General features: G+C 44.4%; 1 protein-coding gene across 1 annotated transcript; it reads right to left on the bottom strand.

The window, feature by feature from the left end:
- Window positions 1-7395: 7395 nt before the first annotated feature.
- On the bottom strand, window positions 7396-21195 carry HNRNPU (heterogeneous nuclear ribonucleoprotein U). The gene is made up of 14 exons (XM_074818341.1): window positions 20229-21195; window positions 19094-19205; window positions 18903-18976; window positions 16544-16683; window positions 14893-14992; window positions 13692-13804; window positions 13025-13288; window positions 12662-12781; window positions 12030-12158; window positions 11498-11666; window positions 10724-10963; window positions 10072-10274; window positions 8918-8989; window positions 7396-8516 (listed from the first exon to the last, which is right to left on the bottom strand). The coding sequence occupies exons 1-14, from the start codon at window positions 20974-20976 to the stop codon at window positions 8463-8465; spliced, it is 2538 nt and encodes an 845-aa protein (XP_074674442.1). The 5' UTR covers window positions 20977-21195; the 3' UTR covers window positions 7396-8462.
- Between the last annotated feature and the right edge of the window lie 4800 nt (window positions 21196-25995).

Genomic DNA, 25995 nt, shown 5'->3' with positions numbered 1-25995 from the left:
AGCACTGGGAGACTGTGACAGAACTTGTTTGACTGGGTGTCTTGGCTCTCATAGTATTCACGTGCCACATTCTTCAGTAACTGCCTACTCAGACTCCCAGATGGATAAAAAGAGCTCAGGCCTTTCTTCCTAAACCTCACAAAGTCCCCTTGAACCACCACGGCAGAGGGATTCTTACCCCCACTAACAAGCACGACGGTCCTCTGCATCCCAAAAGCCAGTCACCATTCATTTCTACTCACCATTTTCTGTATCCCCATTCATCCTTCCACTGGGGACACCATACCTCAGTTTGTAACTCAGTTTGTAACCCACATCTGCACTCTCAAGATCATCTAAGAGATGCATCCTGAGAGCATCTAAGTGGGTCACAGAGTGACAACCCACCACCCAGCCAGCAAGCTGCTCCCTCACAATAAGGCTCAGTTCAAGCAGAGCGAAGGATGCCCCCGCACGCGCATCCCCATGCTCCCCACACTTCAGGAGTGCTCTGAGAACCGCAAGGCTGTGACCCACCACAAACCACAGCCCTGTATTAAATCGCATACTCCTGATAAAATTCAGAGGAGTTCAGCAACACCATCCATCTACTGGTGACCTCCAGTGGGATCCACACCAATTGGAACACTTCCACCATTCAAGGAGGAGCTCATGCACTCCCTCCCTTCCCCCACCAGTCATTCAGTTGCTTGCAGCAGTGTAATTTTCACTGGTTTGTTCCGGAACTAGAGAAGGATACTTATACTTGGTACTTGCTGGATAATACACCTTTCAAGGCAGTAGGTATCTACAAAAGCAAGATCATTCCTGAAAACTTCTCTCTTAATTTTCTGTGCTAGGATCTGCTGAAAGAAGCCATTTGAGTCTCTCGTTTCCCTTCCGTGGGTGTTTCCTTAAAGGAAAAAATAAAAAAGGACTGGCTGGCTGCCAAGCTGTGGAGGCACATAAATATCCCAGGGCTGTGCCAACGCGGCTGCCGAAGCAGTAGCAGCAGCCCCCTCCTGAGAATGTCCAGGAGCCACCAGGGAGATGTTGGTTTTTTGGAAGTGCCTCCCAGCTTCCACCTTCCTTCTCCACCGCTGAGCAGACTGCAGAGTTTCCTCACCACTGAGCAGGGCTGGGCTCAGCATGCTGCCCTGCGGACCGGGGCGCTGGATCACAGCGATTCCTTCCACCTCCTCCTTTCTTTCAGAGAAAGCAGCTCCTACTGCAGCCGCGTATGGGAGCCAGCCCCTTGGCTTGACCACCGGCAGCTGGCATGGCACTCGGTGGCCCCTGCGCCATGCAGAAGGTACTTCTCTTTGTAAAAAAGGGGCAGGCAAGTTCATACAAAAGGTGCGACTGAAGGAACGTCCTAGGTCTGGAAACCAAATGCGTTTTGTGACATTTAAGTGTTGCGTTCTCTGATAATGTAAGTACTGAAATAGTTCTTATTGCACTATCAATCACAGCTGTTGTCTCCGAGGTCTCTCAGAGCAAACAGGGAGAGTACACAAGACATCTAGTTTGCACAAGTAATTTACATCTGATGTTTCATTTTGCTGTGCTTGGCTTACTATTTAACAATTTAATAAATTATCTTTTAAAAATAATTATTATTATTACAGGGTAGCTGCTTGCATAATAGAGCGTACACTAGAGGCTGGGAAGCAGCTAGCTGCATAGCCACCCTGCTGAAAAGCATAGGACTTACAGTGGACGCCAAGTTGAACATGAGCCAAGAGAGTGTTCTCATTGCAAATAAGGCAAACCACAATCTGGGCTCCATCAGGAAGTATGTGGCCAACAAATCAAGGGACACACTTATGCCCTGGTATGTGATGCTGCTGAGGCAGCACGTCCAGTATTGCTGTCCAGCTCTGAGCCTCTCAGTCCACAAGGATGTTGAAAAACTGTAGAGGCTCTAGTGAAGGGCTCCGAAGGTGTTCGGGGAGCTCAGGTGCATGACCTCTGGAAAAATGGTGGAAGAAGTTGGACTTAGTCTGAGGAGGAGCAGGCTGTGGGGTGACCTAATAACCACCTCATATTATCTGCAGGACAGTTACAAAGATGGAGCCAAACGCATCTTGATAGCTGCAGGTGATGTGGCAGGGGCAATGGCCACAAACTCTAGCTTGGGAGCTTCAGGCCAGGCAGCAGGACAGACTGCTTCACTGCGAGGGCAACACAGTGCTGGAATGGGTTGCCTGGAGAAGTTAAATGTAATTTCCACCCTTGCAGGTTTTCAAGCTTCAGCTAGAGAAAGACCCGCTGACCAGAGTACTAGCACCAGTCCTGCTGCAAGCGGGAGGAGGGACTGCATCTCCAGAGGGCCTTGCAAACAGCATTTCTGCGAGTCTGCGAACTACTGAGGGATGGAGAATCTGCAAAACCCAAGGCAGAAAAAGCTCCATGCGGTGCAGAGGGCCGCCCACACAATGTCCTGTTTTGCTTTCAGGAATTCGTTCCCTCTGACGCAGTGCTGCCAGGCTGGGCTGGGGGCCCCCCAGCACCCCAGGTGCTCCGACAGCAGCAGGGAGCCATGAAGCAAAGAAGACAAAGTGTGCACAGTGTGGTGACAGGTTTTGGGTACTGTCCTGGTTTCAGCTGGGATCGAGCTAATTTTTTCTTCTTAGTAGCCAGAATAGTGCTGTGTTTTGGATTCAATATGGGATTTGGTATGAGAACGTTGATAACGCACCAATGTTTTCAGTTGTTGCTAAGAAATCAAGGACTCTTCAGCTTCCCATGTCCTGCTAGTGCGCAGGTACACAAGAAACTGGGAGGGAGCATGGCCAGAGCAACGGACCCAAACTGGCCAATGGAATATTCCATATTCTGCAACTCAGTGTATAGATGAGGGTTGACCGGGAAGCTCGTTTTCGCTTCCGGGATCACTAGCTGGGAATGGGTTGGGCATCAGTCAGTGGGTGGTCAGCAATCACATTGTGCATTACTCATTTGTATTTTCTACTATTACTATGATCATTATTAATTTTATTTTACTTCAATTATGAAATTTTTTTTTCCTCAACCTATGAGTCTCCTTACCTTTACCCCTCCAGTTCTCTCCCCCATTCCCCAGATGGGGGAGGGTGAGCGAGCAGCTGCGTGGTGTTTGGCTGCCAGACGGGTTTAAACCACAACAGGTACACAGCTCTGCTGCTCACAACCTGTACGCGATGCTGCCTGTGGATTTGCCTCTGCTAGCTCAGCTATTTCCAAATCTTGTTTCTCAGCATGATGTGAGCAAACCCCAAGTGTCATTTCTTTCAGAAAAAAAAAAAAATTACAGTAAATCCTTCCAACAAGGCTTACTCATTTCCTCTGCCCCATCTCTTACTACTTTCTTACTACAAAGACAAAAGTCCTTTTATAGTGCAAGGGCTTATCTTACCTACTTGCTCAACAGCCCCACGGAGTTGCAAGTTCATCAGTGACTAAAAAAAAAAAGAATTGAGCCTTTCCTATGTCTCTTACCTTGTAAACAATCACTGGTATTTTAAGCATGCACTTATGGCCAGGGAGATCTTCAGTACTATTCTGGGCCTTTTTATTTCACAAGTCTCATGGGCATCAGCACCATTTCAGCACTCCATTCAAAAGTGTTCCATCAGTGCTCCTTGCCAGCACAGATCTCTCCATTTTTAAGGCAAACAAGTGTTTATTAGAACTTGGGGAAAAAGCTCCAGAGCAGAGTGGCAAAAGAGTTAACGTAGGGCTAATGTGATATAAACAAAGGCCACACTCAGACCAGAAACCACATACTTGCATTTTTATGCCACATTAGTTATCAGAGGTGTCCTAGTAAGCAGCCATCTGATCCTAGCTAAGGGAGAATTAACATTGAAACAAGTCCCCTTTCAATCCTGGTGTGCTAACCAGGCAGCAGATCCCCGAATCATTAGTGTAAATTGCATCTGCCCTTGACTGCCAAGTCATAAAAATTTTTTTGAACGTGAAAAAGTTTGAAGGAAAAATCGGCTGAGCTGTCTTACCCATAGTTTTGATTTCAGTAACTTCTAGGATCAAAATTATTCTGCAGATCAAAGATTGTCTACTAAACCAGAAAAGAGAACAAAAAACTTGCTCTGAAGTAACACTTGCATATCAAGTCACCCACGTGAATAATTATGTTACTGGGTTTTTTTACATTTGCCTTTGTTTCTTCTCTTTTGATGTTGACAATGTGTTACGCATTTAGCATCTTTAAGCCACAGCTGAGTTTACGTAGCAACTGATTCATTGCTGCATTGCTGAATCTTCCTGCCGCTCCCAGTACTGGCAGAAAGACAGGCTAAGGCAGCAGCCTCATCCAGATTAACTACTGGCCAAGTCGGGGTTTCAGCCGATTCCCGGCAATGACTAGCTCTAGAGAGGCCTGCTGCACTGCAGGAGAGAGTGCGTGCCTCCGTCACCAGGCCAGGGGAGAAAAGCTGCACAAAACTAATCGCTAATCTGATATTAAAATAAAGAGAGGCCTCCTTGCCCCCGCCACCTACACGGGGTGGCTTTGTGTAGGATGAACTGTGCACGACAGAGAGAGGCGCTGCCCTAGCTTCACCACAGCCGTTTGTTAACACTGGAGTTACAAAGCCGGTCTCTGAATTTCCGCTTTCCTCTCAGTGGCTTTTTCTGACATCCTGAAGCTCTCCCCACCCTCCACGGTGCTTCAGGCTGAGACGGCTCCAGCTGTACTTACTCCTACCTCACTAGTTCACAACTACAGTATATGCACACTTCTTCACTTGGGAGAGTCCAACCCCTGACAGTTAAATATCTACAGAAGTATTAAAGTACCTCACATCTCTCTAACTCAGTTTTATTTCTTGTGGCTTAGCCTGAGGTTGCACTGAGAAAGCACTGGCCTAGTGTTCCAAAAGGTCATGAACGAGGAAACCTCTGAATCTTAAAAGACATCATCATATTTCTATTAAAAACATTGGTCAAGAGTGTTGCAAGAGATTAAAAAAAAAAACAAACTAGGGGTTTACACCATGAAGATGACTTTTTTTTTTTTTTTTTTTTTGATGCAGGTGGCATGGACTGATATATGGCATTGCCACAACGCTGGTTTAATTCATTCTGCTATCAGAAATATCGGGCAGAATTTCTAAAAACTTCTTTGCCAATCAAGAATTATTCTGCAATAGGCACAGAAAGGAACTTGTGTACAGGTGCCACTTAAACTGCTCCTACACACAAATGGCAGCATTGCTGAGTACTTTCCATGCAGGGCAGGAGCAGCGCAGCACGCCAGGAGGGCCAGCTCCTGCCAGCAAAGCTGGGGTCTGGGCAGGGGTCTCGTAAGGCACCCCAGAACAAAAGCCAGGCCCTGGTGTCCCAAGGTAAGAGCACTCGGGACACAGCCCCTTGCCAATACCACGGTGTGTCAGGGAAGCACCTCCATTTACACTGTGTGTATCCTAGCTATTCCTAGCAAAGGCAGAAATACAGCTGAGTACTTTTTTGTTTTTAAATAGGAACTTCCTCCTGAGCTACCCAGCACAGACCCGCCTTCAGCCTGTAGCTAAGCACACGTGGCCCCATCATGCAATGCAGGGTGGCTGCAACCTGTTGTAAGTGGAGAGGTGTCAGCAGCTCCAGCAGACAGGGCTGCAAGGAGAGTCCCACCAGCAGCAGCTACTGTTACTACTGCTAATAGCAGCACGAACATCACAGGCCTCCTTCCTACTGCTACTGAACCAGCCCAAGGCTCTCCAGGTCCGTACTCCATCAGAAAACCCGACAAACATGCCCCCCAGCCCCGCATTGTAGGGCCCTGGTGCCCGCACCGCCCTGGCCAGCAGCGGGGCTGCCACAGTACGGGTGCTTCTCCCCATGTAAACAAGTCCTTATAAGCTGCGGTAAGTTACTCAACGTGACAGATGGCTCACCCCTCGCCTGTTGGTAACATACAGCTGCGCCCTCCTCGCCTTTCTGTAGCCATCAGCAAAATCAGCAGAGCCAAGATCAATGGTGCGAGTCTCTCTCCTTCGTGGGGGGCCCCGGGCTGCACCAACATCCAGCCTGACCCGGGACCGTCTGGGCTCTGCTGGGGCAGCAAGCAGGGAGGCGGTGAGCCCCTCCTACCCCCTTTCTGCTCTACACCTGCCTCTGTGGTGCTCAGGGTGAAGCTTTTTTGAACTCTGTACCTCAGAACACAGGCAGCACACGGATTGGTTGCTGAACTGATCAAACCAGCTTTTTTCATATAGGAGTATTTTTTGTAGAAACAGATACTCCTCTTTCACATGTAAGATAGTTGTGTGGCTTTTTTTTTGTTTTAAAACACCATACAGTGAAGAATTGAGAACAAAACATCCCAGACTCTTGAATTAAAATACAAGCTTTACAACCACGTAGTAAGTGTAGGCTCTTATATTTCAGTTTAAGACTATATAATTTTATAGAGTACCAAAATAAGCAAAGGATCAGCACTCCATACAAAGTGTTAGTTCCTGTGAGGAGGGTAATAGGGAGATTACACTGAACTTTTTTTGCAAGACTAAAGAAAATTCCATTGCAGCAAAACAGAATTGGGTTGATTCCCCACATTTCTGGTTCATCGACTAGTGTTTCTTTAAAGACAATTTACATTTTTCTCATTCAAAGTAAAGGGATGATTTAAAGCAATATTAACAAGGAGGTGGTGCTGTTAATGTTTAATGTCAGTATGCAATGTCATCTGCTATAAAGGCTAGAAGAGCAACACAACTTTACCTTTACTTCTGAAGACTATTAGAGATCAACTAACACTTGAGAAGTTTCAAGCACGCTAGGCCGACTCTAGGTCGAGGCTGCTGCTGGTTAAGCCTCTGCTAGTCTGTGCACTGCCGTGAGGAAGGCAGGAGGCAACTCCCAACACCCCGATGCTGGCAGGGACATGTGTTCCCACATATGTACCACCACCAGTAGACTTAAGACGGTTATGTCTCTCCCCTGTCTTACAGCACTAAAATGCAAGGAAATTAGCTGCTAACATAGCCACTACAATTTTACAAAAGCGTAAATCTGAACAAAATAGCAGTTAAAACAAATCGAAGCTCTCCATCAACTCCAGGATTCATTCTCCATGACAAGCCTCCTTCTGTCCTACTCCCTGTCCAGTTTCTTCCCCCACTCCTTCCCTAACGTCTATTTTACAATAAATAGGTTAAGTGGATTTACATGATGCAAGCACAACTCAGACTTCTGCCCTGTACACAGAACCAGGTTAAAATTGTGAGATTATACATGTGATATATCTCTAACAGAGCAACCACCAGTTTAGATTTTTAAAGAAACACAAGTATTTCAGCATGTACACAGTAATGAGTTTAAAACTGTCCAACATCATTGCTTTCATACATTCTCTTCCTCTTTATAGCCTTAAAGGGATTTTAGACCTTGATGGCGACAATCCCAAAACAAGAGTAAAATGAATTTATTTTATTGCAAACAAACGTCTAGAGTTAAATTTCTCCACCCACTTTCTTTAGAGAGAAGGAATCAGCAGGCTAAGGAGATACACCCATTTGAGAATTGACATGATTAAAAATTAGATATAAAATGGGTGACTCACAGTTTCATTAGCTTACAAAATGGTGGAGTAACTACTACAAGCACACTAGGTATACAGTATTTTGTGGGGAAAGAGTTATACAGACACACAGCTAACTTCATATAGATCCCATTAGACAACTGGATTTACAACAAGTTTTGTTTAATAAGAAATGGGCAAAGCCAGCTTCTTTTCAGAATCAAAATGCAGAACAAATGGAAAAGAAATTATGGTGTTGTACCTTCACAAGTTTGAGCCTCCACAAATAATGCAACCAAGTTTTACAGCTTTAAGAGCTTCTACATACACTCCACCTTCACTATTTAGCCCCAGGCTTCCTCTTTGCCCCCAATGTCTTATTGAGTTCCAAATGTTACAAAAAAGTCCTAGTTATTGCCAGAAACTTTTACCTCTCCCTCCTCCCCTCCCCACCCAGAAGCTTCATAGAGAGGATGGAGTGTAATATGGAGCTTTACATAGTCTCATGGTATTCATGAGGGCTACCAAGGAGCCTCCGTACGAATCTGGTTGCTAACATTTCTATCGTATTGTGACATGACTCACGACTGTTTCTTAGAAATTGGGGGATGGGGAAAAAGGAGAAAATTCTTTAATAAAAAGACACCAGGTACAAAGCAACGTTTTACTTTTGTTGTGGTAAAAAAAAAGTCACATTTTACAGATAAAATGTAGAACCCTGAAATACTGACACATTCTCTTATCGTGCACAATGCTGAGGTTCTCTTACGAATCACTTTAAAACTGCAATTAAAAATGTACAAAAAAAGAAAAGAAAAAAATCAACCCACAAAGCTTCTAAAAAAGGAACCCGCAGGCACTTCCTCTTGTGGAATGTTTAAAAAGTTAGCCTACTAAAGAAAACAGTCGACTTCTTGTGAAGGTTTTGGAGAAATATGTATCAGTTCATTTATTTGGGTATTCAATAATATCCTTGGTGATAATGCTGACTCCATGGCTTCTGACCCCAGAATTGCTGCAATAAATGGATAAATAGTTAATTTTAACCTGTCATCACATAATGGTTACATTTCTTACAGAAGAGAAGTGTTTAACAAACATCTAGTTCTTCTGGAACTCGAGAAGATTAAAGTCCTCTCAAATAGCAGCAAGTTCCTAAACAACCGAAGGCAGTTGAGAGTTCACTTCACAGTAGTAATGTGAAGCCAAATACTACATACCATTAAGACCGATAAGCCATAGCTGATATTTGATATACCAAGACCATTAAGTTTTGCACAGAAAACTATTTATAGTCCTATTACCTAGCATGAAAAGATTTTGCTATCCAGTTTTGATTGCACAAATAATTATTTCAGACAGCATTTTGAAATAGTCAAGTTAACAATCAGTGAAAAGGTAGTTATGACTACTTACACCCTGCTGCCACTGGTTGTAGCCCTGAGATTGGTTTTTGTAGCCACGATTATTTCCCCTTCCTCTGAAGTTCTGCAAGAGGACAACAGTTTTTAACTACTTCATTTACACAGATTTTTCAGAAGCGTACTATTACCACCAAAGCATCACATACCATATAGAATCTTTATGAGGCACCAAGGCCTATGTCAAAAAAAATAAACCACGCCAAAAACCTTCCTGAAAACCACTAGAATACCAAAAGCTGCTCCCCCCTCCCCCGGAACTGCTTCTTAAACATGAGGCAAGGACCTCAGAATTAATAAGCCAGCTCAAACTGGTGGTGGTGGTGGTCTGGAAAGCTGGCTAATCCAGTTTTGACTCACCCTATTTCCAGCTGCTAAAGTGCACCAGGACAACTAAAAATACAAGAGCTTGCCTATTTTTAGTTAGGAAAGGCTGTAGTTGCTGCAAGGATGTGTTATCTGATCGGACAAAAGGATATGGATCATACAACTGAAAATAGAAGAGCTAGTCCACAAAACTTCAAATAAAAGTTACGGTATTAAAAAGGGACATTGATACGACTAGGTTAAATATTGCATTTCCCCTGTTTGTCAGTGTTAGACAAACCTGAGCCATGTTTACTAGCTTGGGCTCCATCTGCTGGTTTTTCCGTAATCCAAATTATGTTTTCACATACTTCCAATGATATTCCATTAGTTAAGACCTAGGTTAGTATGTCTCTACTAGTTGCATTTGATACCGGACACCAAAACAAAGACTTTCTCCAGAGTTATTTCCAGAAAGTTCCCCAAATCCTGGATAAAGATACACCTTGACCTTAAGGCCAAACAACGGTTACTTACTATTTGGAGACAAAATAAAGATAAAAAACCCCAAAACACAAGCCTTCACACACAAGCCCTAAAAATTCTCATCTTGAAGAGGACAGAGATACAGTCTTAATATGGAACCCTCGCAGCAGCATCAGAACTTCTCAGGCAACATTGAGAGCTCCGGGCACATACACTAAACTGGAAACCCAGGCCTTTTAGTGTGGGATTAGTGTAGTACCACAACCAAGCCTGTGGTTATTCACAGCCACGAAACCTTCCAAACAACATTACCCAGAGTACTGTAGTTCAACTAATAAACCCCTCCCAAAGCATCACCTGGTTGTAGTTTCCCCTGTTGGGCATTCCACCTCTGTTATAGTTTCCTCTGTTTGAGTAGCCACCTCTGCTTGGAAAGACAGGGCCACGAGGATATGGGTAGCCAATTGCACCGCTGCTGCCACCGCCACCACCGCCACCTCCACCACCTCGCTGAGGCATGTTGCCTCCCCTCCTGTTGTATCCACCACGATTGCCGGGGACTGCAGGGAGAGAGTTACTTCAGTCAAGTAACTGTTAGGTCTTAAGTATTTCTTACGTGAAGATTATTGTTCAAAATAATGATGGTACAGAAATCAGATGTCCACATCCAGTGCAAAAATTTTGGTGCAAAGGTTAAGTCATCTGGTCATAGTGAAAAATGGTAATTTAACCATGCACTGCCCTGCCCAATACAGTCTGGTGTACAAGCGAACACCAAGCCCAACATAAAACCTCCAAGCTGTGACTCAAACCACAGGAACAGTGTAATCCAGGATTTTGACAATCCTCACTTTTAAAGTTGGACAATTAACTTTGTACTAATACATTAAACTTCATTAAGTTGAAATCGAGGTTCCCACTACATAATTATCACAACGCAAGTACTACAACCTTTTTCCCCCACAGCAGCAGCAACCTCCAAGGTTTACAGGCTTATTTCTAGGCTCACCTCCTCCTCTGAAGTTGCCCCGCATGTTGAATCCTCCACGTCCTCTCTGACCCCTATTAAATTGATTTTTATTGCTCTTCTTGTTCTTCTTTGAGCCAGTGTTCTGCTTCTTTTCTGGCGGAAGAGATTTCTTACTTTCTTCTTTATATTGTTCCAAAAGCTTCTGAGCTTCTTCTTTTTGCAACTCTACATAGATTATTTCATCAAAACATTCTGCTACCTCTGGCAGTGTGAAGTTCCCTATAATTGCAAAAACACTGAGTATTCAGCATCTACATTCAGCTACAATCAAAGCTGTAATTTAACCACCTTTCTCCCATTCTTCCTCCCACCCCCTGCATTCCCTCAGCATAGGGACAAAATTACATAATTTGAGCATTTAATAAGTGTAACAGTGACAAAGGAAATAAACAGGTCTTCATGGAGTTGCCAGTACTGTTCCAAACCTTGAAAACATTCTGCCTATATCTTTTTTTTCTTTTATAAGCCTCCATTCAGAATACCAGTTTCTGCCAAATATGTCACTTATATAGGGCACTTTATGCCAAGACAGCTTTGTGCATCTGCATGAAGCATATCAGCATAACTGAGTAGTGTTAAGGACTGCAGCAGAGGGAACACAATATAGTGTTGTCCTACAAGTTACAATAGTCTTCCAGTTTTGTTTAAAGTACAACTGTTTAAGATAAAGTGATTTTTTAGACTTCACGTTTACTTAATCCTTTAAACAGATACTCAGCATCCTAAAACACAGTATAGGATTATGTTCCATGCCTTTCATTTTGAGAACTGCATGCTCTGGAAGATCTTTTCCCTCCACCTCTGCCTTCTTTTGTGTTCTTTGCTTGTAGTCTTCATCTTTTGGGCAAACAACAACTGCTTTGCGCTGGAAGCCTGCAAACAGGCACATTTTTCTCCTCTGCGCAGCTGCAGACACATTTGTCTGAAAAAAATGCAGTAACTTACTACACGTAGCTGTCATTGTAAGAGTTAAGGAAGTCAACTTATGGTGTATAGACTTCACCTCTACAAGAGCTTGCAATGAAGTTTACAAATAACTGGACATAAAGATGCTGCATAATGCAAAGTTACGAGCTCATATCCACGTGTTAACACACTATTCCTCCCACATCCCATAAATCCAGAGAAGTTCAGACAAGCATTTGTAGTAATATCTCAACTTTGTGTCCCCTGAATGAGTAGTAAGTCAGTAAGTGAAACATTACAACATAACTTTAATCCCATTTAATTACTGCACTATAGCCTATAACAAATTTCCTTAACCATTTTTCACTGAAGCTTCTACCTGATCTAAAATGAAATTCCGCTTCTTACGAGCTGCAATCTCAATGAACTTCCCAAGACACTGTGGAGCTCTCTGCAACAGTGTGTTAAGTTTTCCAGTGTCTGCCATCTGTCGCTTAAAACCTGCAACCTACAGAGAGATTTCAGAGTTAGAGCAGCCCTCATACATGCGGCTGACATTTTCCTTTGCTAAATACTTTTCATGTCGCTTCAAGGATTGTTCAATTCAAGGCCATGGCTACAAACTCATGCCTGGAGTTCCCAAAGCCTCCATAAGACATAAAGCTTTTATAATCAAAGTATCTATGTGAATCAATACAGCTCAATCTAAGGTATATTCATCACATTACTAATTCAAAGCTAAATGTTCTATTCTGATGGCAGTGCTATACAGAGGAACAGTAATACTTGGTCAACAACAGTTGACTATCTCTTATATAGTACCCCAAAAAGCTTCAGAATCCTGACGTGCCATATAGGAGCTGCAGCTCAGCAAGACAATAATCTTTAACGGTCACTAGCTAACCAGTAGCCAGTTCCTTAAATCTGATACAAAAGTACCCCGTGGCAGCCACAGACCTTGGATTTACAGCAAGTCTTTAACTTATCAACAAATGTTGTATTATCACTTACCATCATTTTGTCCATAATAGTATTTGTTCCAAGAATGTTGTATTTCCCAGGATTTGCTGCTGCATGTTTGGTAACCCATGTAGTCTTGCCAGCTCCAGGCAAGCCAATCATCATCACCACCTATGACAACAGGTTCTATACTTGAGATACGAGTTCGAAGATTTCCTTTAATATGCAGCTTAGACGAGCAAGGCTAATGGAAACTGCGTGGGGGGTGTGGGGGCAGGGGTTGAAGCGTCACGGGATACCAAGTATTAAAGCCCCCAAACAAAAAGGTCAGAGAATTGTATGATCGTCCACTTAAACTACACTACTTCTGTTCATTTATCTCATTAACTTTGATATTATCAACAAGAAACTTACCTCACAATCTTTCTTTTGCTCAGGTCCCTTTGGTCCTCGGACCCTATCCTCCAGGGGGACCTTCTGGATGAAGGTATACTCTTCAGGTACAGGAAAGTAAGGTTCTTCCTTCTGACCAAAGTTGAACTCAACTGCACAGTTATGGCAGAGAACATGTGGGAAGAGTGGCCGCCCATCAAGAACTTCCTTACTTATTTTGAATGCAACACCAAGCTCTTGTCCGTTCTTGGAATATGAGAGTTCCACTTCATCACCATCAAAATTCTGGTTTTCAGACAAAGCATTAGTTTGGATAAAATTACTCATCTCATTCTATAAAGTTATATTAGTCATTTCACTATATTGGCTATATTCACTCAGCTTCTGTAACACTTATATCGTAAAGGAACTACTTAAAAGTTTTCTCTTAAAATGAACTACTGTCAATGACCATCTCATTTAAGATCAGATTTTTTTCAAAAGGCTTTAAGGACATTTGTCTGTGAATAAAATCTTAACATGTTAACAGCAGTCACTTGATAATACCTGCTATTTCTACCTCCTCCCTGTGTTAAACAACTTGCCTTGCTCCAAGTTTTTCTGTATTTGGTTTACTGCTTCTCACATCAAAGCAGTCTAAAAATTCAAGGATATTTTTCCTCAAAAGAAAATATAAGTGAAAACTTACAGCAAAACATCCAATCACATCATTTTCATCAAACTTCTCACCAAAGTCTTCAGTCTCACAATTGCATGTCTTTATTCCTTTTAGGGAATACCCGTAAGAAAATTCTTCTTCACCTGAAGAAATAATTTAAACTTATTAAAAAATAAGCATTTTCACCTAATCTTTTAGAAATACAATCACTTTACAGCTACTTAAGTAAGCTGCTTTCAGAATGTTTTTATTAATGTCAAGACAAACTACGACCCCCAAACAGCTACAGCTTGTTCTTGTATTCAAGAATACTCTGACTTGAGATGGAACAGCAGTGTCTCCCCCATCCCAGTTTTAAAAGACTTATGCTGCTGGTTCCAGATTCATGTTGACATAAAGACGTGAGCAAGTATTTTTAAATACTGAAGACCTGATTATGCACCGGTATACCTGTAATGTAGTTAGTCAGAAAGGCTTTCTGAATTTAGTCTCCAGTAGCACTTACCCCTCCCCATTTTAAAGGGAGTTTAGCAGACATTCAGCCTATGCGACAGCTGAGGATGAAGCTGCAAGGAACAAGCTAACAGGAAGCGTCAAACACAAGGACTCAGGTGGAACTTAAGTACTTAACTAGAAAGCTGCTGCTGATGCTAGAACATACCGATTCCTATACATTTCCCACAAAGATGCATCTCAGCAGCAGGTAATAGTTATAAATACCATTAAGATTGGTTCCCATATATCTAATGAAGCTGTACTTCTTTCTTCCTAGCTACTCTCAGAAATGAGCATTCTCCCCCCAAGCCAAAAGAATGATAGTTATCCAGAAATTTTTCTTCACTGGTTATATCATATACCACACTCCAAAACAAACAAAGTAACAACAGGGCAAAAAAACCCCTTCTTATTTATGACACTACACAAAAAGGAGAACTCCTTAATCTTGTCAGGTCTTTAAGAATGTTCTCCACAACCCATACATGATGACTGAAAGAACTAACTCTCAAATCACGTACTCCTTACAGGCCTGAATACTTAACAACTTTATTTGGTCCCAATAATAAACTTTCTCGCACCATGTCCAGTGAATGATTCAGGTTAGGAGCACTTTTCAGAATACACGTGGACTACAGTCACTAAGCTCTTCCCATCTGCTTAAGAAAAGATGACTTAAAACTTCAACCACGTACACAACAAATAATACAGAAGTAATCAAATGCTTAAATCTTACCAAGCAACATTCCACTTGTGTTGAGGGACCAGCCAACTCGCACTTCATGTATGTCAATGTCTTTTGTGTACAGGTGTTTAACAGGAATCTTTTCCGTAACCTATTTTTAAATTACTCATTAAAAGGTATGCAGTATTTATTAAACACAAACAAGATGGAAACACAAAGGTAACATCTGGAACCTTTACTCTTTGGTCAAATCTTTGCTAAGTCTGAGTAATCACCTTCTGCAAAAATAAAACATGCTTAAGTATGTGAAACCACAAGCCAATGACTAAACAGTTACATCTCCCGACTGAGCAATGAAGATGCAAGATACCATGTACCTTCAAAGCACTTAGTCACAGCAGTTCCTCTCAGTGGCCAAAAGCCTTAATCCTTTTGATACTGTATTCAAATCACAGACAAGATGTATAGGTATTTTTAAAAAAATAAATCGCCATGAAGTTAGGATTAAATTACTTTACCAATAAAGTGTGGTAATGGATAAAAAAAATTGCTTCACATAGACTGGGGAAAATATTACACTCATCCCTTTCCACAGTAAGCAGACTTCCTGGGCAAGTTGCCAGCTTCCAAACAACATAACCAGATTCAAAAAAACCCACCTAACAGCACTAGAATCTGTAGGCAACCAGCTATTTTTTAACTGCCTTTACAAACTTCACCAAACTAAAGTGAGAAACTGATCAACATCCCACCAGTTTACACAACTATTGGAGTCAGGTGACAGAGGTGAAACTGATTTGAAAGTGAACAGGGCAATAAGTATGACATCAATTTCGCTTCATTGGGCTTCGAAAGTTACAGCTACCAACAGACACAGAAAGCACTCCGTGCAAGAGCATGGAGAATGGGATTGCTGCCCACCCCTCATGGTAGTAGTTAGATTTGAAAGTACTAGAAGAGAAAAGGGTAAGCATTTATATACACAGGCACATCATGTACAAAGAAGCCTTTAAGTCCAGAAAAAAGAATAAAACTCAGGCTTTGTGCCTCCTGTTATTCTTTCATCAACCAGTTGGAGAAATCCGTTTATTATTACAAGGCTGATTGCTCTTTGCCATTCTTAGCCTTTAGGAGAACTCTTGCTCTCAAAATTCAAGTACCAGCTACGCACTCACATCCACTGTGTACACAGGTCAGAATTATTGAGGTTGGAAGGGACCCTGGAGGTCATCTAGCCCAAATCCCTGCTTAGAGCAGGTCAAATTCAAAGAGTAAGTAGGAAAAGAAAAAAGGACTGCTGGGATAATTTATATCCCTTTTTTTAAAAAAAAGCCAAGCTTCCTGTAATCTTCACAAAGTACAAGGAAACTTCTGACTAGTGAGTATCAAAATTCTTCAAGTGTGGGTGCATGAGGTGCCAAATAAAACTATTCGTTCAAAAATAAGACCAGAATTTTACACATTCAGGGCAAATGGAAGCGGATTTTTTTTTTGTTAAATTGAAGTTATTATAAAAGAAGAAGCAGTTTTGCAAATTGAGCCATTTTTTATCAAGAACCATTTCATGGGCTCCTAAGAGAAGGCCTTCTGAAAGCCCTGTTCACCTGAATTAGTTTCAACTAAGTCAAAAAACTGACAAGTATGAACAATATTATATTTAAGCATGCAAAACAACCTCCCATAAAACATCAGTTTAACTCACCTTCATCTCAAAGCAGACTTTGCCTTTAGAAACTCCATAGGATGCTCTCCCTCCAGCCCAAAGGAAAGCAAAGCTTTCCATGGTCAGAGAGGAAGCGCTAAACCGGTCTCTTGAGATTTTAAAATGCAGGTCACAGTTATCTGTTAACATAAAAATAATTCTGCTTACTCTTATTATTACAAAATAAAGTACAGCTGTTCAATTTTATGCATTAAAGGCGATTTCAGCTTTCAAAGGTGATTTTTGAGACAAACTGCCACCAAGTGCTCAGTATCTCTCAGGAGACCAACTGAACACATGCCTAGATGGAGCTGCAGGCTGAAGCTCAGCCAAAAATCTTAGTAAAAGCCAGCTGACAAGAATAATTTTCAAGGTGCCACCTTCACTTCTGTCACCAAATTCCCTGTTTTTTCCATCTGCTTAAAAACCAAAATTTCGTCTCATCTATTTGAAGCTTTTCTGTCAGTTACCTGAGGTATTTCCATCAACACAGAGCAAAGGAAACTGCATCGTGCTCTTTGCGTTATTTGCTAGACACCTTTTTTTTTTTTTTTTAAGTCTTCTTACCCCTCATGCCCAAACCTAAGGGCAGCTGATAAGTAAATAGGAACACAAGTATTTTTGTTTAAGTACTGAAAGCAGTACTGTCTTTGGTTAATATAGTCATTTAGCAAGTCCAATTAGATTAAGCCAATTAAAATAAAGTCAGTTAAGTCAAGTGCAGATAGGTTAAGCACGCAGCATGTGGTAAGAGAACCTACTTCACCTAAGAAACACAATCTGCACTATGAATTCACCTACCACTCTAAGAACTTAAGTGAAACTTTTGTTTTACAGACATCTTCAGAGCTGCACACTATGAAATTTCAAATTAATCCTCCAGTAGGCTTCAAAAAGACAATGCAAAATGGTAACATGAGGTGCAGGATACAGCACTTGAATTCCCCAGAGCAAGGAATCCATAGAAGAAACTCCAAACTAAAATGCAGTCTTCCCTGTATTACTGGTAACTCCCATGCATGAGATCTTGTTTTGTTTGCATACAGCCATCCCACAGTTGCAACTACAGTATCTGTGATCCAAGTGTTCTCATTACTACTTTGATTTGTTGCATGAAAACCAGACAAAAAACATACAGACCAAACCCACCTGTGTAGGCTACTTTTAGAACAGATAAGAACAGAATTTCAAGTTACAGCTTCCATTTAAGACATAGGTAATAAAAAGCACTTAAGAGTGCTAAACCTCTTATATGTCTGGATCATTATGGTCCAGAAAAGACAGTGCCAGGTTGTTACACAATTCAGTCTTAAAGCTATGTTTGATGCTGATCTCCATGCAGTCTGTCAACACTTTAAATCAAACCACAAACTTTTTCCAGTAACAAGACTTTTTACTATAATAATAATAATAATAATGAAAACTGGCTACTACTCAGTTATTGGGAAAAATCAGAAGCTCCCACAAAGGTGGCCACTCACCAGGTTAGTAGCTAGAAACTTGACATTTAGTTATCAAAATGTCAAGAATGGCATTTTCAGCAATTTACATGGCTGTAAACTCATACCTCCTTCCATTTCAGAACATTTATTGGGGAAAAAAACACTTGGGACTACTAGCAAATATGCCAGATAATGCCAAAATTTAAGCTTTCCTTCCATGGCACTTCAACAGTAACATTTATAATCTGCCTCAAAACACCCCCACTGTTTGTAGGTACTTGTCAATTTCTGTGCCTTTCCCTCAAAGTGTCTGTGCCATCCCATTTACACAAATCACCCCCCCACCTCTTAAAATTCCCAGGTTGCATGAATGGGTCACTTTTCAGGAGGCCTTACCTGATTTTTTGGTGAAGTTTAATCAGAAAACATGAAAAAATACTTCAGTGGTTGGTATGTAAGTAGGGCCTCAGCAAGCTATGCAGGAAGCTCACTTCACGTATTTTACTACTGTAACCACCTACACTATAGATGACTCTCGGAACTTTCTGAAGTGAAAAACTTGTGTGCTATATAATTAGTTTCTCAAGCTGTTTCCAGGGTGCTCTATGCTCACTTTACACTTGACCAAATTAGTTTCCATACTAGATTAGTGTTTTGGCTAAAATTTCTTCAGCAAACTGTGTATCACAGACTTCATGGGAAAACCAAGCTCATTACTGCTAATGTAAAGATCCATTTTTATATATCTTTTGTATATTGAAAATGGGCGGAAACATTTCTAATTGTTTTTTTTTTTTAAAATTACTTGGTAATGATGGTCAAGGAATGTGTTCACCCCACACTTCAGAAAGTGTGGTTTTAAGATTAAAAGCATAACATCACATCTTTCCAGAGTAAAGGAAAGCATGTTTACTCACAAGTATCAAGACAAACCACTGTGTCATCAAAGTGTTCATCTTCTTCTTCAACAGGTGGTTGAGGGGACTTTGCCCTGAACAAAACAAAAACAAACAAAATAAAGCTACATGTATTTTCAGGCTGTTAAAATAAGCATTTCTGTAGTTTTCTCCTCAGTCACAAAACGCTGCCCAGCATCAAGTTTATTTACCTGCTGTACTTATTTTCCTCAATGTATTCAAAATATCCACGGCCATGGTCTTCACGTGGCCTCTTCACTCCCCTCTTTTTCTCACCAGGTTTTTGTTCCGTTTTAGCATCTCCTGCAATAGAATGAATTATATATTTTAATTACACAAAGCAACTCTTTCGTTGGGAATAAAAGCCGGTTCCAACTTTGGAAACTGTAAGAACCTACAGCATGAGAAAAGCTATAGTATCCTAAAGAAGAATTTTGTTTTGTACCGAGAGATAAATACGAATCTCGAATTTTCTCAGAGAACTCAAAACCTGTCTGCTAAATAATTTCTGATCCACGACAGAAATGGCCCGTACACCACGCAGCAGCTGGCAGTCCTCGCTGCTAAGATCCCCACAGAAAAGCCAGACCGCTCCCAAGCAGGGGGGGGGGGGGGGGGGGAGAAAAGAAAAAAAAAAAAAAAAGAAATCGGACAAAAAAACCCTCCCCCCGCCCCCCTCCGCCGCAGGACATTCCCGGCCGCCCGCAAGGACACCGAGCGATCCGCACGACGGCGCCTCCTCCCGGCAGCGCGGGCGCGGCGGCCCGGGCGGGAGCCCCGCGCGGGGCCGCCCGGCTGCCTGCAGGGAAGGGATTCCGCCTCCTCCCGCCTCCATTGTACCCGGCCTTCCCAACGCCATCCCGTGCGGCGCCCAGGCCGGAAGTGACGTCACGCCGCCCAGCGCTCCTCAGCACAATACAGCGCGCCCCAGCGGCCCCTCCGCCGCCACCTCTTCCCCCCCCACCCCCCGGCGGCCCCTTCCCCGCACCTCCTCCCTCCCCCCCGGCCCCTCCTCCTCCGGCCCCGCGAAACGGCCCCTCACGGGACCCCCGCCCCCCGCGCGGGGCCCGGCGCAGCGCCTAGATGGGACCACGCGGTGCCGCGCGGGGGGCGGCGGAACACCCCAACCCCCCCTCACCCCCCCGCGGGGGAGGCGCCGCCGTCGCGCCCGCTCTCGCGCCGGCCGCGAACACCACCCCGCGCGCGCCCCGGAAACCGCCCTCCTGGTTGTTGCCCCCCCCACCCCCACCCCCCCCCCCCCCGAGGGGTTGCCGGCGGGGGGGGATTAACGGCCTCCCGCCCCCCCTTCCCGCCGCGCATACTCACCCCCGGTGGCCTGAGCCCCGGGGCGGCCGCCGCCACCGCCACCTTCCGCTTTCTTCTGCTGCTGCTGCTGCTGCTTGGCGGGGCCCGCCTGGCCGGAGGGGGCCGCCGCCGCCGGGGCCCCCGAGGCGCCGCCAGCGCTTTTACCGGGGGCTTCCTTGGCGGCGCCGCGCGGCTGGAGGAGCGGCGGGGGCTGCTGCTGCTGCTGCTGGGGCTGGGGCTGCGGCGGCTGCTGCTCCCCGTGCCCGTTGGCGTCCCCGGCCGCGGCCTCCTCCTCGTCGGCGAGCTCGTCCTCCCCCTCTTGGAAACCCTGGTCGTCTCCGTTCTCGTCCTCCTCCTCCTCCTCTTCCTCCTCCTCGCCGCCCGCCTCCTCTTCCATGGGGCCGCCCCCGGCCCCCGCCCGCTCGCCGTTCTCCTCGCCCAGCTCCATGGCGTCGCCATCGGCGGCCTCCAGCCCTTCCTCGTCGTCGTCCTCCGCGGTGGAGGCCGCGGCCTGGTCGGGGCCTCCTCCTTGGTGGAGCTGCGAGGCGCCCCCGCCGCTCTCGGCTGCCTCCCCCTCCATGCTGCCGTTGCCAGGCTCAACTGCGCTGCTGGCGGGGCCTCCCCCGCCGGCCTCCTCCTGGTCTAGCGCGGCCTGGAGCCGCTCCATGAGCTCGGCCTTGAGGCCCTTGTCGGAGAGGCGCCGCTTTTTCAGCTCCTCCTTCAGCTCCGACACCTTCAGCTTCTTCACGTTCACGGGCGAGCAGCTCATGGCGGCGGCGGCTCGATCCCTGGGCGGTGCGCGGGCGACTCGGGGCTGGGGCGGACGGCGGCGGCGGCTCTGGGTCGAGGCCCCGGCGGGAGGCGGTGGGTGGGTGGCGCGGCTGGTTCGTGCGGCTGCGGCAGCTGCAGAGCGGACCCGCCTGGCGCCAAATCCTTTCACCGAGCTCGCGAGGGAGACGCGCCTCGCGGGGCCGAGCACGCAGCACTGCCCGCCCCGCCCCCGCGCACGTCGTCCCTCCCCCCCTGCGCCCCCCTCCCCCGCCCCGCTACCGTAACGGCGCCCGCGCGCGCCCGGACCGTAAATACCCGCCCGAGCGCAGCGGCTCCGCGCGCGGACCCCGCGCCGCCCTCACGCGCGGGGGTGCCGGGCGCGGGGCTCCCGCCGGGCCGTGGGGCGAGGGGGACGGGGCAGCCCTCCCCGCCGGAACGCCTCGCTCCGCGCCCGCGGCGGGACCTGCGCCATGTTGGGCAGGCGGCCGCGGGCACCGCTGTGTCCCCTCTCTGATACACCCCTTCGGCAAAATAATCCACTCGGGACTGGAAATCAGTCACCGTGTCACCCGAGCGGGCCTCCGGCCGGCCTCCTGGCGTGGATTAAACCCGAATAAGGCTCCAGCCCAACTCCACAGCCCGCCCCGGCCCTGTTTTCAGGCCACAGCCTCGCAGGCAGGGCAGCTCCCCTCCCTCCCCTCGCTCCCGGGCGCCCGTCTCGGGCCTAGTCCGCGCAGTTTATTGCATAAAGGGTTTGAAAACGAACGCTGCTACTCAAAATAGTTACCCTGATAGTACCTTGTTAACACAGTTACATAAGGACAAAAGTAGAGCTATATACCCGTTTCTTCACCGGCTGCAGCACTGAGGCATGCACAGACCTGATCTTTTAACTAGACCAGGCTGGGGCTAACAAAGCCACAGGGCTAACAAAGGTTTTTTCAAGTGCATTAGCTCCACCGGCCAAGAAGTACTAGTCTGGAGCTCTGCACAGAGCTGATCAGCTAACCAGAACTGCTCCATTTCTCCTCTTTTTCCCCTCTGCACAGTGTTAATTTGGGGGTCCCCTCAGCCACTGAGTTGTACAATGGTTGAATTTTTCCAGTTTGGTCAAAAGTTACTTGAAAACAAACAGCAGAGAGGGTTGCACGTGAACAGAAAGGCACCTCTGATCTGCAAGTCTGCTTCCTTAGAGAGCCTGGATAAAAAGCTAATTTTCACTTGCAGAAAAAGAAGAGCAAGTCAAACAACTAGAAAACCAGTACGAAGTGCAAAAGTGGGGAAGGTGTGTTTGGCATGAAGTTGCCTTGTGTTGGTACAGGTCACATGGCCTTCTCAACCAGAACAAATTATGTTTACCTGCACCAAGAGGAAGGGAAGAGAGACAAGGAAGTCACTGCACAAGGAAGGGGCTCTTCCAGGCACACACACACTGCTCTGTTCTCTGTCAGGCTGAAAATTTGAAGGAAACGAGTCAATCGGCAAGGTTAGCTCAACCTATCACTACACAGTGGTTTGTTGGAAGAGAGACAGACAGAGCTCCCTCATGCAGTATGTACAGAAGAGAAAAAGGTTGCCAGAACCTTTGCCTTACTATAAATGCAAGTTAGTAGATTTTATCTCAGTCTAGTAGGTCAGAGTCATCTCAGTAGAGGAAGAAAAGGATAAGAGTGCATCAGTGCTAGGGAGAGGTCAGTGCGTGATCAAGCTGCACCGATATAATTCATTACCTTTGTCCATTGCTTCATGAAAGAGCTAGCTTAGCTAGTCTGATGTACTCTTGATATATACTGTTCTGCCAAGGTGGGAACAAAAGTAAACAGGGTTCACCTAGTTAATATTGCAAGACTACTGACCAGTTTACAGATAACTCTGCATTAATTCAGATGTCATCTGCCTGCAGTGTTCTTTTTTTGAATGTAAAAAAAATTGAAACAGAAGATGCATCATTAAGTCTTTATAACTTGTTCTATATCTGAACCTCAGACAGAGCCCTACATTTAGACCCTGATCTGGCACAGGCCTCTTCACATGTTGAGCCATGTTTCTGGAAGATCTTCATCAACCTGATGTCTGATAATCCCTCCCACCACTGCAAACTTTTAGGCCAGTTTTGAATCCCTAAGCCTTGCCTTAAATTAGCACATCTGCACACATTCACAGCACCTCTGTGTTAGAAAATGCCCTCATTCAGAATCACCCTAGAGCTGCAGTCCTCACATGTAATCCCATTCCTAAACAATGTCATGTCTGCCTACTTCAGTAACATGCTCATACTGCTTTATACTCCTGTTACCATGGAGAAACAAAACAGCTAACAGCTTTGAAGCACATCAAGAGCTTACTTACCCTAAAGCATTCAAGCCTGTATATAAAGGCACAAGTATATAAAGAATCATATCTTTCCCCCCCAGAAATTTAACACCTCCAACCTGAGAATTTTTTTTTTTAAAGTTACTAAGGCTATCTCTTTATTAAACCACTTAAAAAAAAAAGTTCAGCCTTCTTTTTAAGGAGATTAATTCATACCATAGTAGTAAGGGTACTCACTATCTAACCACAAAATTACCCTACCAAACAAATGTAGTAGGACTGTGTTTTCAGACTACAGTTGTTACCTATTATTAGAGAAGTGAGAAATCCCAGTTGATTTCAGATGTCAGGTGATCCAATTGTGGCAAGAACAGCATTTCTTATAAAGCTAAGTACATAAAATACACACATAACTGAAATAGACATGTAACCTTAATGACTGCCTCCCAGTGTAAAAAAAATAAATTAATTTTTTTGATGTTTAAGTTAAATACATATTTCTTACACATTTGCCTCTGGGAAAAACTCTCTAACATAGCTCCACTGTCCTCTTCAAGTCCTGCATTTCAGGAGTTTGCCTCTTCCCTATTCATACTTTGAAGGGGAAAAATAAGTTAAGGGGATCTGCTCTCCTCATTGCTGTACCCTCTCAATTCAGATGGTAGATCCTTCAACTCAGCTTTTCCTAGATCATGCAGATACATACCAGCTGTATCATAAAAATGAGTGTTTGGTAATGCGAACTTCTGAAAGAAGAAAGTGCTAGAGGAAAGCACTTTGGCTTTAATTTGCAGAGCTGCTACTTGTATAATAATGATGGTCATATGAAAAACAAACCATCATTGCTGATAACAAGTACTCCTCCACTAAAATTGCCTTTTATTTGGTCTCAAAAAAAAAATCTTCCTTTCCATGTAAATAGAAAGTGACATCTACCCATACTTAACATGCAATTCTAGGTCCTTTATTTATCCATCATATAACATTCTCCTCCTAACTTTGTTACTTTCTAGCTAAAGAGAATGTTTTTCTCTCCAAACCAGTCTGCCCTCTCAAAAGTAATTTGGGATCCTCCCTCTGGGACTTGGCCCTTTGACAGATCAGTTACTCCAGTTTCCCTCATTTCTGCTTGTGCTCTTTAGACTTTAATTACTTGCTTTCTTCACCCCTAATGTTCTTTCATTATTTACCCTTAGTCCTTCCAAATCCCTCTTCTCCTCCTTTTTACCAAAAGCAGTGACAAAGGGGTGACAAAAAAAAGAGCAGGCTTTCAGGAAGGGACTGGATAATCTCAGGAGTACCATCTCACCTGGGCTTTGAATGGTTTTTGAACCTTTCTGTACACCTTCAGTGATGCAGGAAGACCCAGGCATTTATCTTTTCCTAGTTCTGCTCTTACAGCCTTGTCCGTCCTTCTCATGCTTTACCCTACATTTGACCATCACAATATGCTCCTGGTCTCTTCTGTATGTCCTTAACCCATCTACCCTCAATTAATATTGCCTTCAGAGTTCCACATTCAACACACCATTACTTTAAAAAAGAATATCATTCTTGAAATACTCTGCTGCCTTTTATGATAGCAGGCAGCATGTGGAGCGAGTCTCTTTCTTTCCCCCTTTTCATCTCGCCTCATGAAATCCTCATTAATCATTATTAGAGCCAGTCAGAAATTTTCAGACATTTTTAAAGTGCTAATTTGTCACAAATGAGGTTACATGACAAAGGGTCAGTTCTGATGATTTCTTAGCCCAAAGAACCCCCTATCGATATCTATATAACTCTATAGGTAGGCTCTACCTGTAGAGACTCTGCCAGGAGGCTGAGAGTTTGTTTGGGAGAAATACCACTACTCTTGCCCTGTGCTCCTCTCTTTCCCTGACATGAACTACCAGAGCTGGGATGCTGAACTAGATTGACCTTGCCTTGTACTATCTATAATCTCTCCATGATATTTTAATATCAAATGACGTCTAATTCATCTCAGAAACGAGGCAGTCACTTGCCATAATAAGGCCCATTATTTGCACAGGAACTAGATCTGTTAGGTCCTAAGGATGGTTTCAGACCTAAGGATTACAAGTAGAGCTAACAGTATTCAAGGGACTGAAATCCAGGTTTCTGGCACTGGCTTGGCTAGCCTCAGTAGCATCTTTCTCTTATTACAGTTCTGCATAGCATTCCCCTTTCCCCTTTCTGCCATAGTACCCTTTGTGCCTCCAGGTGGGTTGTCAGTCAAGGGTCAGTACACAAGTCCTTTTTAAGAACCTAATGCTATTTTGCTTTTCCTGTGTTCGATAAAGATTAGGTACTTCAGCAAACCCACCAAGCAGAAGGAAGAGCTGCAAAGCTACACTGACATCACAAATCAGCCATAACGCATGTTTGTCACCATTTAAAGGGCAAGCACCCACTGACCTTGTAGTGACAAGAATCTCCCTTTCCCCATTTTCAAGAAGTAGCTTTTCTTGCTTAAAAACGCCAAAAAACAAAACCATGAGTTTCTGAGAAACAGTTTCTTATTTCAGAGCATTCAAAGACTCACACAGCTTCCAAGCCTGGCCTTGGAAAAAAGGCTGCATCCTCCAGCATTAAAACCAGGATTCAGTTTGGCTTTATTCAGAGTCACTCAGAAGTCTACTGACCCCACACTTATCAAGTGTTACATGTGAACTTGTTAATGAGAAGATACACTGTTCTGGAA

Source organism: Strix aluco, chromosome 3 (genome assembly GCF_031877795.1).
Source record: "Strix aluco isolate bStrAlu1 chromosome 3, bStrAlu1.hap1, whole genome shotgun sequence".
Lineage (NCBI taxonomy): Eukaryota > Metazoa > Chordata > Aves > Strigiformes > Strigidae > Strix > Strix aluco.
The sequence above is the reverse complement of the archived record's forward strand: the minus strand, read 5'-3'. Positions and strand labels throughout refer to the sequence as shown.